The 21622-nt window shown below is 41.3% G+C and overlaps 1 protein-coding gene across 4 annotated transcripts in view; it reads right to left on the bottom strand.

Moving 5' to 3' along the window:
* il1rapl1a (interleukin 1 receptor accessory protein-like 1a) overlaps window positions 1-21622 on the bottom strand; it is a 238661-nt gene continuing 217039 nt past the window's right edge. Inside the window, exons 7-12 of one of the 4 annotated variants that reach the window (XM_084724694.1) lie at window positions 21234-21366; window positions 13632-13777; window positions 7651-7794; window positions 5797-5967; window positions 3785-3829; window positions 1-2450 (exon numbers count right to left, since the gene is read on the bottom strand). In XM_084724694.1, coding sequence (XP_084580820.1) covers window positions 1729-2450; window positions 3785-3829; window positions 5797-5967; window positions 7651-7794; window positions 13632-13777; window positions 21234-21366 — 1361 coding nt within the window. In that variant the 3' untranslated portion in view covers window positions 1-1728. Of the gene's footprint in view, window positions 2451-3784; window positions 3830-5796; window positions 5968-7650; window positions 7798-13631; window positions 13778-21233; window positions 21367-21622 lie in introns of all 4 variants that reach the window. The other 3 variants (XM_084724693.1, XM_084724696.1, XM_084724695.1) reach the window with 3 other exon arrangements.

The raw sequence follows: 21622 nt of genomic DNA, 5'->3' as shown, positions 1-21622 counted from the left end.
GGAAATCAATGTTTTTAATGTGCAGTGAGAAAGTAAGGGCAACTGATAATGATTGTGTTTCTATAAAGATAGACATTTCTTTCCAAGTGAAAATTGTGTTTATATATTTATATAAATATCTATATTATATATAGAATACATATCTATTTGCTATGCATACTCAAAAATCACACCTTCAAATATATTTAAAAAGTCTTTCAAAACACAAATGTATTCTTTTCTTTCCTTAAACATGAACTATCCATATGAACCAAAGTAATTATCAGGATGGGAATAATATTATGTTTTAAAAACCAAAACATTGAAAATGCTTCACTTTTGAATCTAGAACAGTAGAGGACATATTTTTTCATGTGGGATTCAAAAGCCACCTTAATCTCTTAACAAACCAGGAACCACATTGCAAGTGTACAAAACCAGCATAACACTTATACACAAATCCCCTTGCTATGGTTGATGAAATGCAAATAAGTATGACTTCTCAAGCAAACTCTTTTCTGTTATAAAAATAGAATTCTTTTCAAAATAATCTACAGATTTCTTTTTAAGGTGAGGCATTTCACTATCACTCTAAAACAGCAAGGCTGTTTGTTTCAATAGAAAATATGAAGCTTCAGGGCACGGCCACACATGCGCGAATTTTGTGTCTTCGCTTCACGTGGAGTTCAACTTTGACCGGCGAAGTTGCAGGCTCAACCAATAGCAAAGTAGTGTGAGTGGTTGACTGTGTGCGTTCGCCTCGGCAGGCGCTGGTGACCCACCTGCATTCGCACATGTGTGACCGTGCCCTTAGAGAGAGATCTGCCAGTCTATCGGTCTATCTGATTGGAGAGGACTAGTGCGGCCCCCCAACTGGTCCTCCTTCTCGGTCCCATAGGACGGTATATTTTTGCAGCTCCTCCTTCTTTTTGCATATTCTATGATTTTTTAAAAGAGTCTCCTTTTAAACTAGATACACCTTTTACAGGTAAACAAAAAGAAGTTGCAGCTCCTTGAAGCTCCTGAAATGTCCAGGCAATTCCAAAAGTGTTAAAAAATGTTCTCTTAAACTACACAAAGATTTAAAAACAAACAAACAAACAAACAAAAAAAAATAACACAACAGCGCAGGTACATGACATACTGGCTTTCCAAACAAGCGCGTTGAAATAAGAATAAAAAGAAACTAAAAAGAGGAAACAATACAAAATATACAACTCTGTATAACAAGTTAAAGCAAAGTCCTACAGTAGAGAAGGCAACAAACATGATTGAATAGAACAAACAAAAGAACAAAACAGGAAAACACTGATGCTACAAATAAATTGAAATATATGTACAAGACCCTGTTTTCCTTTTGTTTGTATGTATGCACAATTGTGTGTGTATGTGTATGCAGGTGTGTGAACAATAGCCATAGTGTGGTGGTTCTTTAATGTGGAGTTCCTACGAGTCCGTGTCTCGCTAGTTGATGAAACAGTGTTTTCATTCTATCTCCTGTCATTACATAGAAAACATCCTCTGGAACAGAGGCGCTGTCCACTTGAAAAAACAAGGGAAACTGTGTCCAAAAACCTGCTGAATCTCCATCACTTCCTGCCAGTTTACAACAGTTGGAACCGAAAGGGTCCAAAACACTTCTCGCCGCAATCACGACCATAAACTGTGTTCCTAAGAGCTACCAGACTGAGCCTAGCCGTGCCTGATCCTGACTGATCTGCCTACAGCTGATGCTGAGTCTGCTCATCATTACCAGATGACGCTGGAGATGCTGGTTTCTCTTGGCAGCAGAGGGAGCATGGCGTTGTTAGCGTGAGCCTCCTCCAGGCTGTGCTCTCGGCTCTTCCCAGGAGGCCTCTGTCCGTTCAGGAGTGTCAGTGGGATGTTGCAGTAGGTGTGCTGGTTCCCCAGAGATGAGAGAGGTGGCAGGGTCCCTCCAGGGGGTATGTCATACTCGTAGCTGCGGTAGTAGTGTTTCTGCCTCATGGTGGTGTGGTAGGTGTTGTGGAAAGAGGAGCGCAGCTCGGGGTGGGCGGTGGCCATGGCGGTGGAGGTGGCCGCTGCCATGGAGATGGCAGAGACGGTCTGCAGCTCTCCAAAGGGGCCCTGCTCGCTGACGTCCAGCGCCGGCTCGTGGGTGAGCATGGGCTCTGTGCGCCTGAACGGCATCTCGTACTGCAGCTGCTTCCAGAACTTGGAGTTGAGCTTGTTGCTCTTGGTGCCGCGCCACTTGATGACAGTGAGGGTTTTAATGGTATGCTTGAGAGCCTCCACCTCCTGGTAGTTCATGATGCCGCGCAACTCAGCACACTCGATCAGGATGACTTTGATCTCACCAGTCACCAGCATGTTGCGCAGTCGCGTCTCCAGCTCAAAGATGCTCCAGCCTCGCCGCACCACATAGTTGGGCGTCATGACTATGATGAGGCGTTTGCTCTGGTCTACACAGCGTGCCACATCCTCTATGTAGGCTGTAAGGAACACAAGGTAAAGGGTAAAAGAACAAAATGCATAAAACAAAAGTGGCAAAATAGTAGAGCAATGTTCTTCCAGTATGTTTTGAGTTGAAGATATGACTTAATGAGGACAGGACCACAACACTTAACAATGATGGATGAAAATACAGCAACAGACAGAAAACACAAGACAACAACAGGTGGTTACTTTGCTGTTCACCTCCAACATTTGGTCTAATTACACTAGTTTTAGTCTGTGGTTTATACTGTGTAGAGGAAGACATGGGGACTGTATATGTGTGTAGATACATCTATAAAAGTATAGTGTTTGTTCTGTTGAATATGTGTCTTTTGTTCTGGTGCAGTGTAATGTATTATTATATGCATTGTGATTAGGGTTGGATACCAAAACGCAGTGTAAATATGGCAGCGATTCCTATTTGACTAGCACCCGCTAGACCGAATCTCAATACAGATTAGTGTGCCTCATTTCGAAGCCACACAAGTGAGCTGTTGATTGAAATAGTTGCCTGCTAATGCGGACATTACTGATGCATCATCATACTGCTAGTTAATATTACTGTAAATATTACTGGCAGCAGGTAGCCTCCTTTTAGCTTGTAGCTACCTTGAACGTGCTTGACAGCTTGTGTGACCACATGCCAAGCAGCACGAAACTCGACATTTACACCTATGATGGGGAGACCACTGACGGTGGTGACAGTAGTCTTTTCCTCAGGTTCATATGATCATATTTCTACAAAAGAATTGCTTAAGTTTGAAGCTGGGGTTTTTAGAATGCAACAAATACAAACTAAAAAAATATTTTGCTGTTATTAGTACTGTAACTCTAGTGTTAAGTTATTGCAGTTGGGGTAGGTCTTATTCATTATGCAAATTTGCTATTTAAATTTGAATGTTTATGTTTATATACATTTAAGTAAATTTAGACCATTAACAGGTTATATATTGTTCAATTTCAAGTCCAAATTAGCCTTAGTGTTCTTTTATGTTGTTGACTATCATTTTGTGTTTCTTTTTTTTGAGTTTTCATGTACCATTTAGTAACTAATACTGTATTAAAAGTACCTTCCTAGCACCGTTAACAGAAAAGGCCTTAACAATACCCAACCCTAATTGTGGCCAATAATATGAACGGCAGACGCACAGACAAAGTTAAGTGCTGCACAAAATGGCAATGTTTGAAAAAGCTGCACAGTCTGAGTCGCTGCCTTTTGAACTGGGCCTGATGTTTCAGATCACACAACAGCGCCACATCTCTTTGAATTTTTGTAGGAGCAGGTAAATGACAGCAGCTGATACAAGAGGAAAAGACTGAGGGCGAGTACCTCCAAAGAGTCGTGTGTCATCCTGGTAATGCTCATTGGTGAGACCTAAACATAAACATTTTAACATTCAGGTCACAGGCAGAACACAGCACAGACACAGAAACATGCTCAACACAGTTGCAGAAGTTGGCCGCATCTCCTCTCACTCATCTTTTTATTTCACATATAATTAATCACATACCGTGTTTCCCTGATTGGACATTCATCTACAATGATTTTGCTTGGCACTGATGCTGGCGGCAATTTTCTTTTGATTAAAGGAAAGAGGCGGCTCAGTCAGCAGCGCTCAGAGCCTTCACACATTTCCCACTGATGTTTAATTCTGTCTGGACCAACTAGGATGTGTTTGCGTTTTATCTGTTCTACATGAAGCCTACAGTACAAACACACAGCATCACTACTAACTAGAGCACACTGCGTACCACTGGCACAGGCGGACTACTAAGCAGAGTTAGCACGCATGAGAATATGTTCAGACAGAATTTTCATGGATTTATTAATGCATGGATGAAAACCAGGGAGGATGATAAATTTGTTCAATACATCAGCTCCTGGTACACACTGTGTACTGTATGTCCATATATGTTGTACAAAGCATGAGAACAGCCAATGTGAAATTTTATGATCTTCAACTCTTATCAAGAGAGATTTGCAAGGATACAAGAAAAAAAGGTTCTTGTTGACAGTATTGTTATTGTTATTGAGTATTGTTATTGAGTATTGCCTGGTCCTTCTTCCCTTATTTGGACATTTGGGACAATCATCCACCCATCATTTGTGAGTGTGAATGTACTCTGCTTGAATCTGCCCAAACAGCACAAAACATTGAAACACAAGACAGTGACAGTGAAAAACAAAACTGAAGACAAACTACACACAACGAACACTGTAAACTAATGAAGTTAACAACAGGCTCTCAGGTTTTGGGAGCAGGGCCACGCCACAACCACACCTCTATTCACCTGTCAAACCTATAGCTCTTCTCTTCTTATTGCTTAACAGAATTGCATCAATCTAAATCGCTTTTGAAGGTGATTCTCCTCCATCCAAGAGATTCCACTGCAGTCAAGGCGCAGCCAAACTTCCCAGGAGAGATGCTTGTGCTTGCCTCAGAAGATCTCTCCAACACCAGATCAATCTCAAGTTTCCTCTCCTCTATCTATGAGAGCCAAGAACTGCAGTCACCATAGACATAGCAGTGGGAGCTGTGGTGCTTTGAATTTCCCAACAACATCTACCTATAGTTCCTCTCCTCATCTCTGTGTATCTGACATTGTCATTCCTTCTTCTGACTATCTCATATTCATAGTCTGGAGAAGAAAACCTAACAGGCTCCCCCATCACTCCCCATCTACATTTTCCACCTATGTTCTGTTCTGTCTCAGCCCATATTAGCTGCTCTCTAGAAGCTGTATAACTGGACTTGCGCAAGGGTTCTTCAAGACATTTAACCTCTCATCCAAAAGGCAATGATCTGAATGACTGAGAATCTTCACAGACATAGGAGCTGCTGACCAAATACATCAGGTATGCTGCTAAGGCCTCACCTCGAGACCCACTCTTTCTCACCAAAACAGGGAAAGGGGCCACTAGATTCTGGTTACATGAGCGTTTTCACCAAGTCCTCCACATTTCTGGCATCCTCAGAACACTATTCCAGTCATTCTTTCTGCAGATTCTACAGCAGCCACAGCATTTGAACCTGTTGACTCTTTTGGGAGCCCTGAAATTCATTTGGGTGAGTCAACACCTGTGATGGATTCTCCACACTAAGTCTCCTCTACATTCATCCACTTCTTTACATCCTTTCATGTATCGTCAACATCGAAAAACCAAAACTCACTTCATTAAGTCACACTGTTGTGGCGTGGTCCTTGCTGGTGAATGACAAAGTGGAACAAATATGGCAAACACTGCAGCAGCTACAGTATACGAGCAACTGTAAATGCCCTCACACTCCAATTCAGTATGTTACATGAACAAGCATGTACACAGACAGTCACACGGCTTACTTCCGGTTGGAATGAGGTCACGATCTGGGATGAAGAGCTTATAGCCGTAATGTTTCTCCAGGACATCAGGAAGGATCTCCAGGGCGAAGCGTTCCTCCTCCCTGGTCTCCTGACTCCACTGGTCAGGGTCCACTTTGGTGTAGGACAGGTATGCATCGTAATCTTTGTTTTCTGAAAAACAGAGAACAACTAAAGGTAGAACCTCATGAAGGTACACAAGACGTATTGACATGCATCTCAAATGACAGATGTAACTTGAGTCCTCATGGCACAATGAAAAACTTGTACACATATAGACTGGATGGACAAAAGTATGTGAACAGCCTGCTGCCTGGTCTAAACACACAAACTACTGAAATTTCAATCAAAATGCTGCTTTAACAGCGTCTACTCTTCTGGGAGGGCTTGTGGCTGCCACAAGGCCATTGGCGGGGGTGAAGCTGACCCCTATTGCAGACCACTCAAGTTCTTCCATACAAAGTCAGCTAACCACTTCTTTCTGGATTCTGCTCTGTGCACAGCGACACTGTCATGTTGAAACAAGAAAAATAGCCTACATCTCCAGACCGTGCTGTAGCATCCTTAATTGGAACAAAGTGGCCTAGATCAAAAACAGGCACACACCAAATGTACACAAGAGCATTTGTACAGTTGTGTCCAATACCTTTGGCCATTTGTGTATATGAGAAATTGGGATAGATACAAAAATACCCTGCTCAAGACTAAAGCAACACCCTCTTTCCACCTCAAAATGATTTCCCAGAAGACAGAGGGAAGAACTGAAAAGGCAGAAAATAGAAGATGGGAAAAAAAACAGCACTGGTGACATGTTCAGCAAGTCCTAGTCATTATGCTCTGTAGAAACTGGAGTATAGGCCATTCAAAAAGGGAAGAGGGGCTTTTTCACAAACTCTTTGAGGAGCACGCGCAGCTTTGAAACTCACTGGAAAGGCCATGGCTGCGCTCGATAGGATCCAAACATCAAACAAGGCTTTCAAATTAGCAACCAACCTTGCAAATTAACCACCTAGCAAACTTGGAAAATCAAAAACAGCTTGTATTGGTAGTCCCTGACGGTATGACTTAATCATGTGGAAGTTTGAGTCAACAAAACAGTGTATAATAGATAATTCATGCTACTGTAGAAACGATCCAAATTATTCAAAAATGAGTTCAGTCTTTCCAGAAATTTTGAAGAGAAAGCATGACAGACTCAAAATACAAAGCAAAAAGGGAAGATACTGGGACACGAACAGATGAATCCTTAATTGAAGCAAAAGTTAACTATGTTCCGTAGAGGAAACCACAAGTTGCCCTCCAATTTCAGGCTGTTTACGCCCCTATTTGTTGCTTTGGGAAGGAGCTTCAAGCTTTCCCTGTCCCCTTGTCCCACTATCTGGCCTTCAACGGCAGAGGGTGGGCATCATTCCATGACATATTGAGACTGATCTCTTTTTAAATGGGCAACAAATTGAAAATCTGTCTCCTCTCTTCCCTATGCAGGCACTGCTGCAGCATATACACAGAGAGAGAAAGTGGAAATGGGCTGCTGTCACTGAGATAGGACTGGAGAAGACATTTGTATCTACCAGGAGTCTGTTATGGATAGAGGCTCTGACAGAATACACACCACACACACACATACAAAACCTCATGCACATAGGTAAAAAGACAGAACATACTCACACTCATGAAAACAAACCCACACATGCACACAGTCATCTGTACTTGTTTCCTGACATTGACTTTGGATAAGAACGGTGAGGTGAAAAAGTGAGAAACAAGTTGGAGGTTAAAGGGCTCCAGGCAGGAACAGAGAGAAGATTTCTTTGTGATGCTTTGTGCTGTCTTTACCTCCATCCACATCCTCGCTGCCGAAGTGCCTCCTATAGAAAAGCATCAGCTCTATCTTGTAGCATTTGTAGAGGGAGATGAGGAAGATGAGTAGCAGCAGGATTGCTCCCAGCCCTCCTGCCAGCTCCACCGTATACATGAGCTCTGCTGAGAACGACACACACAGACCACAAAATATTTAGAACTGCTGAGACTACCATGTTTCATGTCTTATGAAGAGACTGACTTATTTCTGGACTCAAACACTGTCTGTTCGCTTCGTTGTTTGCCTGATAAAGGGAGTTTGAATTACTTGAAGTGAAGTTGAGGTAGTTATTGATAGTCAGTGTATTGCCTACAGTAGACGCTGGTTGCACGTCCCTAGTTGGGAGAAGCAGAAAGGGACACCAGCATGGAAATTAAGCAATGAACTGCTGTGACAGGGTCAGCAACAACATGTATTTAAGCCACTTAAAATGGCTCACTTAAAAAAATTATCATCAGTTTAAGTGTACAATATATTTAAAATATTTTCACTGCTTCACCTTGCTTCACCTGAGGAGGTTGACTGAATTGGAGAGATCAATATTTGACCAGTATAATGGTGGTTTCCCATTGGAAAAGTCTGTCTAATGGCAAAGTAAAGCAGTGATAATATTTTAAATATAGAATATACCTAAACTGATATTGGTCCTTTTAGGTGGACCTTTTTAAGTGGTTAAAATTGTAAATGGCAGTTCATTGCTTAGTGTCTGTGCTGGTACTCCTCTCTGCTTCTACAAACTGGAGGCATGCTGACTGTGATCTACTGTAGCTAATATACTGACTATCAATAAGTACCTCATCCAACCCTACATCAAACAATCCAAACTATCGCTTTTAAACTCATAGGATGAGGCACTTATAGGACACGTTTACATTTGCTAGGAGGCTGGACAATCACCAGCACTTTCAGAGCTCAGCTCAGAGCGAAGCCACATCAGTCTTCAGGGGGAAGAGACATGAGGATCATAATGACTTTGAAAAAAATGAGAGGGCACAGTGCAGAGACACACGAAGAGAAAGGAGAAGATGAGAAATTAGGTTCATCTCTTTGGAGCAGCGCAGCAATGACACAGCTCTGCACTTTGGCTGTCGTCCATAGTGGGACTTGTGACAAACCTGGACATGGATGGGGGCATTTTCAAAACAAAAGGCTTCAGTTTACTCATATCACTTACTCCCCTCTCCATCATACTCTTCCTCTCGCCCTCTTCAGAGCTCTGTCGTTTCTCCTCCCCCCTCTTTTCTCCTCTCCCTCTGTCTCTACATTCATTTATCTTCTCTATTATCTCCTCTCCATCTCCCCAGATGCCTAGCTTGGGTATGGATGAGTTATGTTGTGTATGAATGCAGCATTTACCTGGTTGGCTCAGCTAGTTCAGGTTCACCTTATATCTGTCACTGTCGCTGGGAACACTGCAAGGTTGCCATGGCAACCACAAATGCACCCTCTATATTATGATGATGCACACTGTTAGAAGTCATAATAACATACCCATGAAGTCATAAAATCTTATTTCTTTTATCAAAACTGGTTCAAATAGCACCAGTGACATAAAATATTATAGTTTTGAATGCAAATCGTTTTAATTGAGTAATTTTCTCTTCCACATGCAGAGTATTTGTTACTTTCAAGATAATATTGCTTATTAAGAAAATTGCTAAAACATGGGGGGCTGCATTGGAAGGTGAAGCTATTGCATCCCATGTTTCCATTCGAATAAACAGTATAAGACTGAATATTTATTTTACTCTGAACAAGTTTAATTTGAGGCATAATATCAGACTGAATAATGTGACTCTCATGTCTGTACTGTAAATCCGGAACTATAGCCAGCTACTGGAAACGGGGATAAACATCTGGCTTGGCCTGGGTAATAAATCCACCGACCAGCACCTCTAAAGCTCACCAATTTTCAAGTTTTTGTCAAAACTTTAAAGTTACTTTGTCTGTTTAATCCATGTAACTGTAGAGGTAGGCCACACTAACAAAAACAAACACTTTTTTAAAACACTATGGGATGCAGGTTGTGTGAAGGATGGACAACCAAATATATTAATGTTTTTCATTAATTTTTGTTCTGAGTTTTCTGTGTGGCAAAATGTCCATATCATGATGCCAGTGTTAACTTTTTTCCTCAAGCCAAGGAAGATAAAGTGCAGCAATAAATCATGCACACTGTGTTCATGCTAATGTGCTAATGCTAATGTTTTGCAAAGGTCATTGGTTACACAGCTTATTTTTGTGCAGATTTTGATCGCAAATATAACTAGCTGACCTCCTGCTGTGGCAGCTGACCAAAATCATCCATCCATTCTCTTTCTTTCATACAGGGTCGGGTCATGGTGGCAGCAGGCTAAGCAGGGAATTCCAGATGTCCCTCTCCCAGCAACGCATTCACGCTCCTCCTGGGGGACCCAGAGGTGTTCTGGGTCTAACCCGGGGTGTCCTCCCAGTTGGACATGTCTAGAAAACCTCCAAAGTAAGTTGTCCAGGAGGCATCCTAGATGTCTGTTGAGGGTTTTTTTTGGGTGTGCACCACCAGGCCTGAAAAAAATTCTAGGGGAAATACTTCATCTGTCTGCTCATCCATCCATCCGTCCCTCTGTCCGTCCAACCTCCCACCAACGCACTAAAGCCTGTACCACTTCAACTAGCTCCTCTCTAAGGCTGAGCCACTTTTCGAATGAATCTCAAGAATGTTATTCTTTCATTCACTACCTAAAGCTTATGACTAGAGGTGAGGGTTGGAATGTAGCTTGACTGGTAAAAAGACTGGGCCAGTGGTTCCCATTTTTAAAATGGGGGCCGAGGGGTGTGTTCCACCGCTCAGTGTCCCTTGGAAAGTTTACTCCAGGGTGATAGGAAGGAGGCTCCGACTGATTGTCGAACTCCAAATTCAGGAGGAGCAATGCGGATTCTGCCCCGGCTGTGGAATAGTGGACTGGCTCTTTACCCTTGCAGGGTTACTGGGGGGGTCATTGTAGTCCAACCATCTGATTTACATGTGTTTTGTGGACTTGAAGGTGGCTTATGATCATGTCCCTTGGGGGATCCTGTGTGATACTGCGGAAGTATGGGGTAGTGAGGTTATTGGTATGAGCCATCCTGTCTCTGTATAATCAAAGTGAGAGTTGTGTCCACGTTCTCAGCGCTAAGTCAAGCGCCGCTAGGGTTGCCACTGGACCCCAATACCATTTGTGACATTCATTGTCAGGATCTTAAGGCACAGCTAGGGTGAGAAGAGTGTCCGGTTGGGAGCCTCAGAATTGTCTCTTTGCTTTTTGCAGATGATGTTGTTCTGTTGGCTTTCTCAGATGACCTTTAGCACATATTTGGGTGGCTTGCAGCTGAACATGAAGCAACCAGGTTGAGAATCAGCACCTCCAAGTCTGAGGCCATGGTTCTCTACCAGAAGATGGTGGACTTCTGCCTCCAGGTGGGGAGTGAACTGCTGCCCCAAGAAGGGGAGTTCAAGTATCTTGGGGTCTAGTTCACGAAATACTGCATGTAATGTAAAAATGTCAATGTCATTGTCAATTTAAGTGGGGTTATGTGCTGAACTATTTATTGATCTGGTACAAAGATTCCAGTAAATTACTGTTTTTAGTTTCCTGCACGTTACTGTTGATGTTTTTACATGAACAACAAATACTCAGAAAGACAGAATTGTTGTTTTGGCCCTGCCGTATGTCACTTCTGTAATTTTATGCTTTTAACTAATTGAGAGCAATCATCCTCACACTAAGTTGTTTATGTTTCACTGGCCACCACTTTCCTCCTGCCTTCTCTTTTTCCATTTTTCTCATTCTTTTGAGGTGGACGGAAAAGCAGCCTGCAGAGACATTCATAGACCTGCTGCAGGGCTTATGAGTGATGAAACATGAAATAAACATCAGAATAATATGGGAGACAGAGAGAGACAGAGCCCGACTGGAAGCCTCTCTTAGCACCCCTCTCCTTGGAAATGCTGCTTTGACAGGGAGAGTTAAATGAAGCCATCTTGAGTCTACAAAGACCACTCAAGTGGAATTGGGCCATCTACAAAAGACGGTCACTGAGACTGAGATTAAAGCGGGGAGACAGACAGATAAAGACTTAAAATGTAATTGTATGCTGAACTTATTGGCCTGTTGGGAAAAGCTGAGGACCAATTTGCTGTTTAAACAGCCATCAAATTACCTCTCTTTGCAGGGTGACAACCAGTGCATGAAAAGAGCTTCAGACAAGTCATGCTAGAGAGCCAAAATAGCTACACAGCTGCTCAAGCACATGTAGAAAGAAACAACACAACCAAACAGAGCTTAAGCACAGATTGTTAACACAAGCGTGAATGGAAAAAAAATGGACTAGAAAGGAAGAACACAGTGTAAGGTCTTTGGGAGCATGAAGGGAGGTGTACAAAGTCTTTATTCTGTTAAAAGAATAATTCAGTATCTGAAGTGATTTTAATGAAACAGATGTATTTATACTGTGTACACTTGAAAGCTTTAAACATGCAATAACAGCAGCAAAAACAAGCTGGTCTATGCCACATGATGAAAGGCAAAGACATTCTCTCCTTTCAGCTCTGTTTTGGTCACCAAGTCTTGAGGGAAATATGCGGCTCTACATTTGTTTGTCTGCTGGTTGGTGCTGGGCAGTGGGTTTGTTAGAGATTTTACTACTGAAACCAGCTGGCTGTGTCTGGAAACAACACTGATGAATTGTGGGCCATCAAACCAAAACAATGAGCTAAGTGAGCCTAAACAGTTCTGTAAAGCTGAGGGAAACTGCACAGTCGGGTGATAATACTCGATGGATTAGTCGCTTCAAGTGGCCCCTTTTGCATTGCACATAGTTAGTTGAACCATTAGTAGTGTAAAAATATTGATGAGAGCAACTTTAACCCCTTACAGGGATAGCTTGGTTTTTTTTAAGTGGGGTTGTATGAGGTACTTAAATCAGCGTATTACCTTTAGTAAAAGGTGGTCAACAGGGCTTCAGTTTGGAGAAGCAGAGAGGTGTACCAGCATAGACGCTAAGCAATGTACTTCTGTGGACAGGATCAGCAGCAAAATGTATTTTAGCCACTTAAAAGGGGCCCATCTAAAAAACTCAAAATTGATCTATGGGAAAATTGCTGTAATATAAATTAAATATCGCTCAGTCCCACTGACTCCATTGTCAAAAAGAGTAATTTTACCCCGCTGATCAGATGTGTGTTTGTGTAATTGTGTGACTTCAGAGTTTTAAAAAGGTATTTTGGATTTAATGACGTCTCACAGTAACACAAACAAACTAATAAATCGAGGCAGCGTAAAGACCAGCGACTCCCATGTTCTGAGGTAAAATGAGTTAGAGTGACAATGGGGTTTGTTTGGGTGAGAAAGAGCAACATTATGCCGACATAACAGCACAGCAGTATCCCGTCAGAACAGGCTGTCTGACAGCAAGGCAAAATGGTGGCTAAAATACACAGCAGTATATATATTAGCTTCAGTGCTGGTATTTGCCTCTGCTTCACCAAACTGAGGGCATGCTGACTGCCATCTACTGCAGGTAATACACTGACTGTCAATAAATACCTCATACAGGTCCACTTCAAATAATCTAAACTATCCCTTTAACCTCAATGAAGCAGCAAATGATTTGCTGCCAAACTTTCTTCACAGCACATGGAACTACATTTTTAATTCTAGTGGAGATCCCAAAGATACCAAATATGTCAGATGGAAGTTTGGGGAAATGTGTCTAAAGTGATGCACAAGAAGACATCTAGAATATTTCCATTTGATGAAATGGTGCGGCCAGGCTTTGAATATTTCATTCATCATATAGCTTTAATGAAGAGTTGGAACAGGCTGATACAGAATATATATTATAGCGTAAGACAGTGAGAAATAAGATGATTTTCCCAAACTTAAAGCCTGTTATGGGGAGACAGAATGCAAAAACTGGCTGCAGTGGGAGCCCTTACCGCGTCGGAGGAGCTGGATGGTAGCTTGGCGGCGGCCGTTGCCATTTTCCACATAACAGGAATAATTTCCCAGGTCTTCCTCCTCCAAGGAGTCAATAGTCAAAGAAATTGCTACTTCCTGCTCGCCAAGATGCTCCTTGACAACCCTACAAGGCAAACAAAAACACACTGAGTGATACTGTTTTTTTTTTTCCTGGTACGTTCCTCTCATCTATGTTAATTTGCAAGAACATGAAATCAGTGCAACAATGTGATGGAGCAGTTTTAATTTTGTTGACAAATAATTTTAGTCATAGTTTTCATCAACAATTTTTCACAGACAAAAACAAGACAATAACTAAATAAAAGCTGACAAAAACTTATGAAATCCAATGACACTTTTGTTAACGACTCAGAACAAGATGAAAACGTTAAGGAGGGATGGACTGAAAAATAAGAACTAATCTCTGTGCAGTGGCGAGGTTTGATGCACAGAATTGCATAATACTGATCTATACTTTCATAAACTGTACAGAGATGCCAGTGTTTGGGAGAAAGAAAAGAACAGACATACGGGCAAATTTCACAGTTGATGTCAAGGAAAACAAGATCATTTGTAAACTGTGTTGAAAAAATTGAAGTGACATTTGATGTTATCCCAACATTCATGTGAAGGTAATGTTAAGCAAACTTGCCTTTTTTCAGGATACTGTTAGCTGATAAAGCTAACACCATGCTAAGGATTCCAACATACTAAAAAATCTATACTGTTTTAGCTCAGTAAATAGCATTTTAGTATGGAATTTCGGATGTGTTTTTTAACTAAACAAGTTAGATTTCAGTGAACTAAATCTCAATTTTTCTAAAGTCTTATACTTCTTCAACTGAAACTAAAATTAAAATCATGCATATGACTAAAATATGAATAAAACTAAATGGCATTGTCAAAAGACAATGACTAAAAATAAAACAAAATCAAATTTGCTTAAAACTGTGATGGGGCTTCAAGAGTCATGATCCAGAGTGCAGAAATCACAGAATGTATTGTGTTAAGAAGCCATAAAATGCCTGTGATCAACGTGTTTCTATACAACTGTACCTCAATGAAGCCCCTTTTGCGTTACTGTAAGTACTTCATGGTTATGTTAATTTCTTTTCTCTGCACTCAAAACATATGAGAAATGAAAATCAATAAGGGCTCTTCCTCAGAGTGTGTGTGTGTGTGTGTGTGTGTGTGTGTGTGTGTGTAGAGGGGGGTTGGGAAATCAAATACTGGCAATCAGAAGAAATTCTTTTTATAGCGGATGCCATGGTAACGGAGAGAAGAAGAGAAAGTAATATTCCATAAAGTAAATGAGTGTCCCCCGCTGGGCTGGTTGAGTCTGATGGAGGAGAGAATGGGGAGATAATGCTCCCTCATACCTTAGACACACTACTTAGCCCACTTTTACAGCACCCTCAGCACAAACGATACTTTGGAGGAAACAAAGTGCAAATGAGAAACAGATCTCCTGTGTGTGTGTGTGTGTGTGTGTGTGTGTGTGTGTGTGTGTGTGTGTGTGTGTGTGTGTGTGTGTGTGTGTGTGTGTGTGTGTGTGTTTGTGTGTGAGCATGTGTGCATCATCCACTGTATGTGTTAATAATGTGTTGAGAAGGAGGAGTGGGATGAGGAAAGAGGAGAGTGTGTGTGAGTGTGTCTTTGAGTGTGTAGGGGGGGATAATGACTCTCCAAAGCATCTCTCTTCTCTCTCGCCTTCAAGACGATAAACTCCACATAAGGACAGCCTGTTGGGGAGATTTGGCATCAGTAATTGAAAGTGTATCATGGGCTTTGCGTAGAGAGGCTGAGGCAGCGCTGATGATATTTGTAGTTTCAGCTGAGTTTGTTGTGCAGTGGGTTGGGGGTGCTGGGGTGCTGGAAGAAGGAGGCACGGGAATAATTCATGTCTCTCCAGGGAGTGGTAGGTGCTTTGAAGCCTCCAGTTTCACATTATCACACTATAGGAGCCAACACAGCTCGCTGCCACACAACCTGATGAATAATGACCAATGGTGTTCAACCTGAGCCTCAAATGGAGATGATGAGGACCTTAACTCAGAGGAGGTGGATAACAAGGTCCAGGTGATGTGCAGAGATACAGATGAGAACTGAATGACAGCTCAACACACACACACACACGGACTTGGACTTAAGTGTGAATGTGAACCACACCAGACTGTGTAAAGCTGCATCTACAGCAAGATGCTCCTTCATTGGTGAATCTAAGACCCTGTTCAGACTCGGTCTTAACTTGTGATCTGATCACAAGTGGACAGTTCTAAGTAAAGGTATGAATGCCCTCAGAACACATTCAAAGGTGGTTTGGAACGCACGTGACTACATTATTGTAGTTTTGTGTACTGGAAAGCCCCTTTTACCTTGAACAAAAAAAACGGACTAAAAACTCATTTATACTCTATGTTAGATACGCATATGGACAGAGCCTTCTGTCCGTACTCTTAAGTTCAGTTTGTCCACACTTCTGCACATATTCTGAAACCTTACAGATGTAGACTGAACAGAACAGTACCACCAGTAGTCGTCAGGGCAGTGTAGCAGTGTAGCCAATAGTTCAAGTGAGACATGACCACAGGACACGACGAAGAGGTTTTAAGCGTCCAATAGTATTGTAAATTACTTTCGTCATCAAATCGGCAGTGAAAAAAAAAAATTCTGGGACTCTTTTGTTCCTTTTTAATACACGTGCTGCTTGGCTTGACTCATTTTGACTCCAGCGCAGCACGGCAGAGTTTGCATGTGCTTGAAAGTGTCTAGGTGTCTAGTGTGTTTTCAGTGATCAAGTACTTGTTTTAAGTTGAGCAGGTGAATGATGAATAAACATTTAAATTCACAGTAAAAGTCTTATGTTATTTTGTTATTTAACTGCTTTTATTATGAAGCAGCAAAATCAGGAAATGTAGCAGTAACTTAACAGTAAAGTAATTAAGTAAAATTAAGTAGAAACCTGAAAGTCAAAACAGCAGCACAGGAGAAAAACGAAACCTCAAACCACAGAGATTCAGTTAGAAGCTACAAAAACACTGAGAGCTGAGTTTTGAAAACCTCAAACCTCAAACATGTCTACAGGAAATGGGAAATGGGTCAATTGGGAATTTTTCATGGGTTTAGCTACATTTGAAAAAACCTGCATATACATGCCAATTTTGGTGTAAAAACGATATTACTGTGCTTTGGGCTACATTTAAGGACTGCCTACTCAGCTGATGTTCAGAATTGTTAAGTGAAGAGAAACCTAATAAACTCTGACAAATTCTTAATTTTTGTGGACTTTCTTGTAAATTCGGCCTCAATACATTAAGCTGTTTCTTTCCTTGTGAAAAACATTGTGTTGCCAAGAAGTGCAGTTAGGAGAGATGCTCTGTGGCGTGATGAATGCCTTTCTTGATCATCTGAAATGTGAAAACATTGGATATCTATACAGTCAAAGTGAGCACCAAAGTGTGCATCATCCTGCTTATAGTAATCAACGTTCAAAATAGTCCTAGTGTTTATTTGCCAGTAGAGCAGGGAGGTAAGCTCCGATCACATGCCACCCCTTGATATGCATCTAGAGGTGCACTGTATTGCCTGGTGTGAACTCACATACTTAGAGCTATCCACTTCTGATAAGATCACCCATGACGCATGTTAACACCAGGTCCAAACAGGCAATAAGTGTTTGTCAGATGTGTAGAATTCTATACAAGCACTCCTCCACTTTTCTGTTGGGTGATTGAGTTTATCGATATAGAGTTAGCCGAATGAGTAAATTGCAAGGGGCATTCTCAAACTATGGCTGCAATATTCTCTCCCTTCCTCATTAGTAAAAGCTCTGTGTTTGCTCATTTAGTGATCAATTTCCAACGTATTCATTCCTTTTATACATTCAATTCAATGTACACCTGCAAAACACCAAGTGAACTGGCTCAATAATGTATTGATCATCTTCTTTATTATGCTGAGCCAGATTTGTTTTGCTAATTTATTAATCTCTGCATGCTATGCTAATGTCCAGTCATCCGTGCTATGATAACAACAATAGCCCTGTCCCAGTGGCGCAAATGAGAATTTATGGGCTCATGTTACCATAGAAATGAACTCCTCCAAATCAATAGGCTCGGAGTTGGGTAAATAAATGCCTGCAGAAACACTGAGCCCAAGGTATGAGTATTCGTCTCTGAGCTCAAGTTTGGCTGCGGATGCATTAGTAATAAAGCTAAAAGTGTGTGGGTGCCAGCCTGAAGAAGAAGAAGAGAGGTAACCCATAGAAACATGCCTACTGTATCATCTGAAAGGGAGACGTGGCTGCAGGGTGAGCACAGATTTGTTCATGTGGACCTTCTCCCGTCCTTTCTCTCCATTTCTCCCCATCTTTGCCTGGTCCATATGTCTGGCTGACTTTATGGAAGTAAAACCAGGCCACTGGCTGGATGTGAAAAAGCTTATGGCAGCAGCATCAGCAACAGAGAGTGGATGATCAAATACATTATTGATCCGCTGCATGAAATATCGGTATGAATTATTGAAAAGATAACCCGTCAGCCTGTAAGTGGGGGAATCCTAGTGTCAGGGACTGATGGAGGAAGAGGGAGACAGGAGAGCTGTGTCGTTGGTGGATAAAATGAGATTTGTTTCTGTTGCATGTTCGTATCAGCACACGAGCAAACTCACTATCACAGATGTGTCGTCTTTACTTTCCTCCTTGCTGACTTCTACCATATTTCTTACTCTTTCCACTTTTTCTTCCCTGTCTGCTCCATACCTCTCCCTCCCTTCTTCTTCTACCCCTCCCCCTCAGCTCCCCGTGGCCCATCTGCATGCTGCTATAGGTGGGTGCAGCGAGGGAGATAGCGACAGTGGCGGCGGTGTGAAAAATGGCGGTTGTTAACCATCTGACAGGGCTGTCTCCCTAGAGCTGCAGCCTCTCCAAACAGCCCTAATGGGAAACATGCACATGGACCAGGGAATGGACTTGTTTAAATGTGTTACACCGCAAGGAAGGAGAGACATGGAAATGGGCTTGTTTTAAATGTACTTAGAGTCCTGAAAGAAGGGCTTGTTGGGATTTTTTTTTTACAATGTTACATTGAAAGGAAACAGAAAGAGAGAACAAGTTACAGAGAGAGCTTTATAGCACATTCAGCTATAAGCAGAATGTTAGAAAACACCGACCTGCACTAATCCTAGCTCACTGAATATGGAAGCTGCTTTGTCTTTATATGAGACACTGCCAGAAAGCCTTTTTAACATGTTGTTAAGGTTGTGAAATGGATGCAGTTTTGTTGGGTTCAGCCACTAAAACTACTTGGTTAGGTTCAGGAAAAGTTCATGTTTTAGTTTAAAATCAGTATGTTATGTCACAGAACATATGTCACATGATGTAAATAAAGCAGGTCTCAAGATGAAAGTCACATAATGCATGTAGATTTATGTTATGTCACAGGTGAAGTTATGTATCTTAAAACTTTTAAGAACAGTTTGGTTTCACATGGAAAAGGAACCTCTGTCTCCTAGCATAAAGCCCTGTGTTTGTTTGACCCATCCAACCACTCTGCCTCCTTTGTACACAGACCTTTTTGCTCTTTATACTATTTTAAAAGCAGGACACAAACTTCCTTTTTGTAAAACTGTAGTTTCACAAGTTGTTGGTAAGGATAAACCAGCAAATGTGCACCATGCTCTACAGCTGATTAACAGATATGTAAAAACAGTGACGAAAAACAACAAATTGGTTCCCATGTTACAACTTCCTTCTTTGTCCTTTCAAGAGAGAAAAAAACTGCGGTACTAATGTCTTAAAAATCTAAATCTATGTACTATATTTATATATAAATTTGGCTCACATGACCTCAGATGTTTACAGTAATGGTCAAATACAGATAAATCATAATCTATTCATGGTAACGGTGTATTTCTTACAAGCCATTAATTGTTATAACTTCTGAGAAAACAAAGGATACGTTGCTTATGTCAAATATGTCAGATACGTTAGATACGCCAGAGTGAGGAAGGAAGACTTCAAATATGACTAAACATGACATGAATAAAGCTTTAACATATTACCTTGTCTGTGAACATGATTTCTGTCTGAGTCATGTCACATAGATCATCAGCAATGGTGGTTTTTCAGTAATGAAGACAACAACTCCCATGATCCCACACTATTTCATGAAGTCATCAAACTATGCCTAGTAGTGTAAACCTGGAGGGGATCTCACATACTACTGGACCCATCAGCCTTTCATTTTTGTGCACATTCATGAATGTACGCTTAAGGAACCTTTTGAAAAACATTGAAAAACGTGGCTACTATGTCTTAGCTGAGACATTAAAAGGCTATAAAATGTTTATTGTGGTGTTATTGAGGCTTATTGTGTCATATTCTCTAGTATCAGATAAAGTCACTGCTAATCTAACAGCACTTAATTATTCATAATTACCAATTTGCATGTTTTTTATTTTGAGTTAAAAAATATTGTGCATCATGACACACAATTTACCACCTGTATTTATTGTTGTATGTTTGTTGGAAGTGGTAAAACAGCTACTCAAACGGATTGGTTTGAAAACTCCCTTTTTTGTAGCCCTCCGTTTGAAGACGCTCCAAAATCCCCTGGTTTTCTTTCCTCATGCAGGTTTGCTGTTTTGTTGGCTTGACTTTTGTTTTGTTTTTTCAACAGCATATCTGGTGAATGCAATGAGGCAGCAACACAGTGGCACCAATATAGTGTATACAGTATATAACAATATTGAAGCAACAGTGTTGAGAATTCTGATATGTTCTGCTGTTTGCCAGGTTGTGGCTGTCAGACCTCACGAAATCATGCCAATATACTGTGAAAACAGATGACAAATAAGGGACAGCATTTATATATTAAAACATAGCATATCATTAGAGTAGCTGCTGCTTATTAAACTTTTAACTGAAATTATCTAGGCTGTAGTTTGCTGCTGTTAGCTCAGTTAGCCCTGTAGCGAGTGGCCCTCCCTTAATTGACTCAAGTCTGGCTGGACCCAGTGCACCAGTGGAGTATTTATGTTTATACTGCAGTAGAACCAGGCTCTGACTCTGACTCCAGGGACAATAAAGACACGACTTCTTTACATTCTGTTGATAATGTTAGTTTTTTTTCCCCATTTCAGAACTGTGCATTCCTCCTCACTCACTCAGATCCTGCAATAAATAATAGATGATTATCCTGCTCTGCATGTGATGTATGCAGTTCTATTGTTACTGTGCATGTAGTGAGTTAACTTCTTTCTACCCGCTTGCTAGCGCATCTACAGGATCATAATGTATTTAAACAAAAAAAGTGACAAAATGAATGAATAATGATTTAAAACAGGCTCAAGTCTGCGTGATGTTCATACCATAGCACAAACAATAGAAAACAACAGCTGCTTGTGAGGCAGCAAATAAATGGTTGCTTTACTGTATGCAATTTGGAGTTAATGGGCTAAACCATGCAAAACCAATGGTATCGTCCTTTATTATTTTCCAGTGAATTTATCTATGTATGCTATTAATTCCTCATTACTGCCACGTCCAGTGAAATGAGCTCAACTCCAGCAGTGTTTCTTACTTGATGTCGCTCTCCTGGACTCTCTCTTCGTCCAAGTCCTCGATGAACTTCTCTCCTTTCATCCAGTAAATGAGTGGGCTGACGTCACCGCTGTAGCCAAAACACGCCCGGCAAGTCAGGTTCAAAGCGCTTCCTGCAAAGACAGGAGACGACATGCTGTCATGCTTGATTGTCCTGCTGGCTTGTTAAAGGCACGCGTTTCATGTGCACAGCCCCAAAAAACATATTACACCGTATCACATCTACACCTTCAAAGTCAGTGACAGCAACAGAAACACCTTGTGTTGTTTTAGTGGTGACATGTGCATTCACAGTTCTTTGTAATTTGTGCAGCATACACATGTACACTAGTGCACACTCATACATGTATACACACACACACAGACACA

Source organism: Lutjanus erythropterus, chromosome 8 (assembly GCF_056507025.1).
Source record: "Lutjanus erythropterus isolate fLutEry1 chromosome 8, fLutEry1.hap2, whole genome shotgun sequence".
NCBI classification, from domain to species: Eukaryota; Metazoa; Chordata; class Actinopteri; order Lutjaniformes; family Lutjanidae; genus Lutjanus; species Lutjanus erythropterus.
The sequence above is the reverse complement of the archived record's forward strand: the minus strand, read 5'-3'. Positions and strand labels throughout refer to the sequence as shown.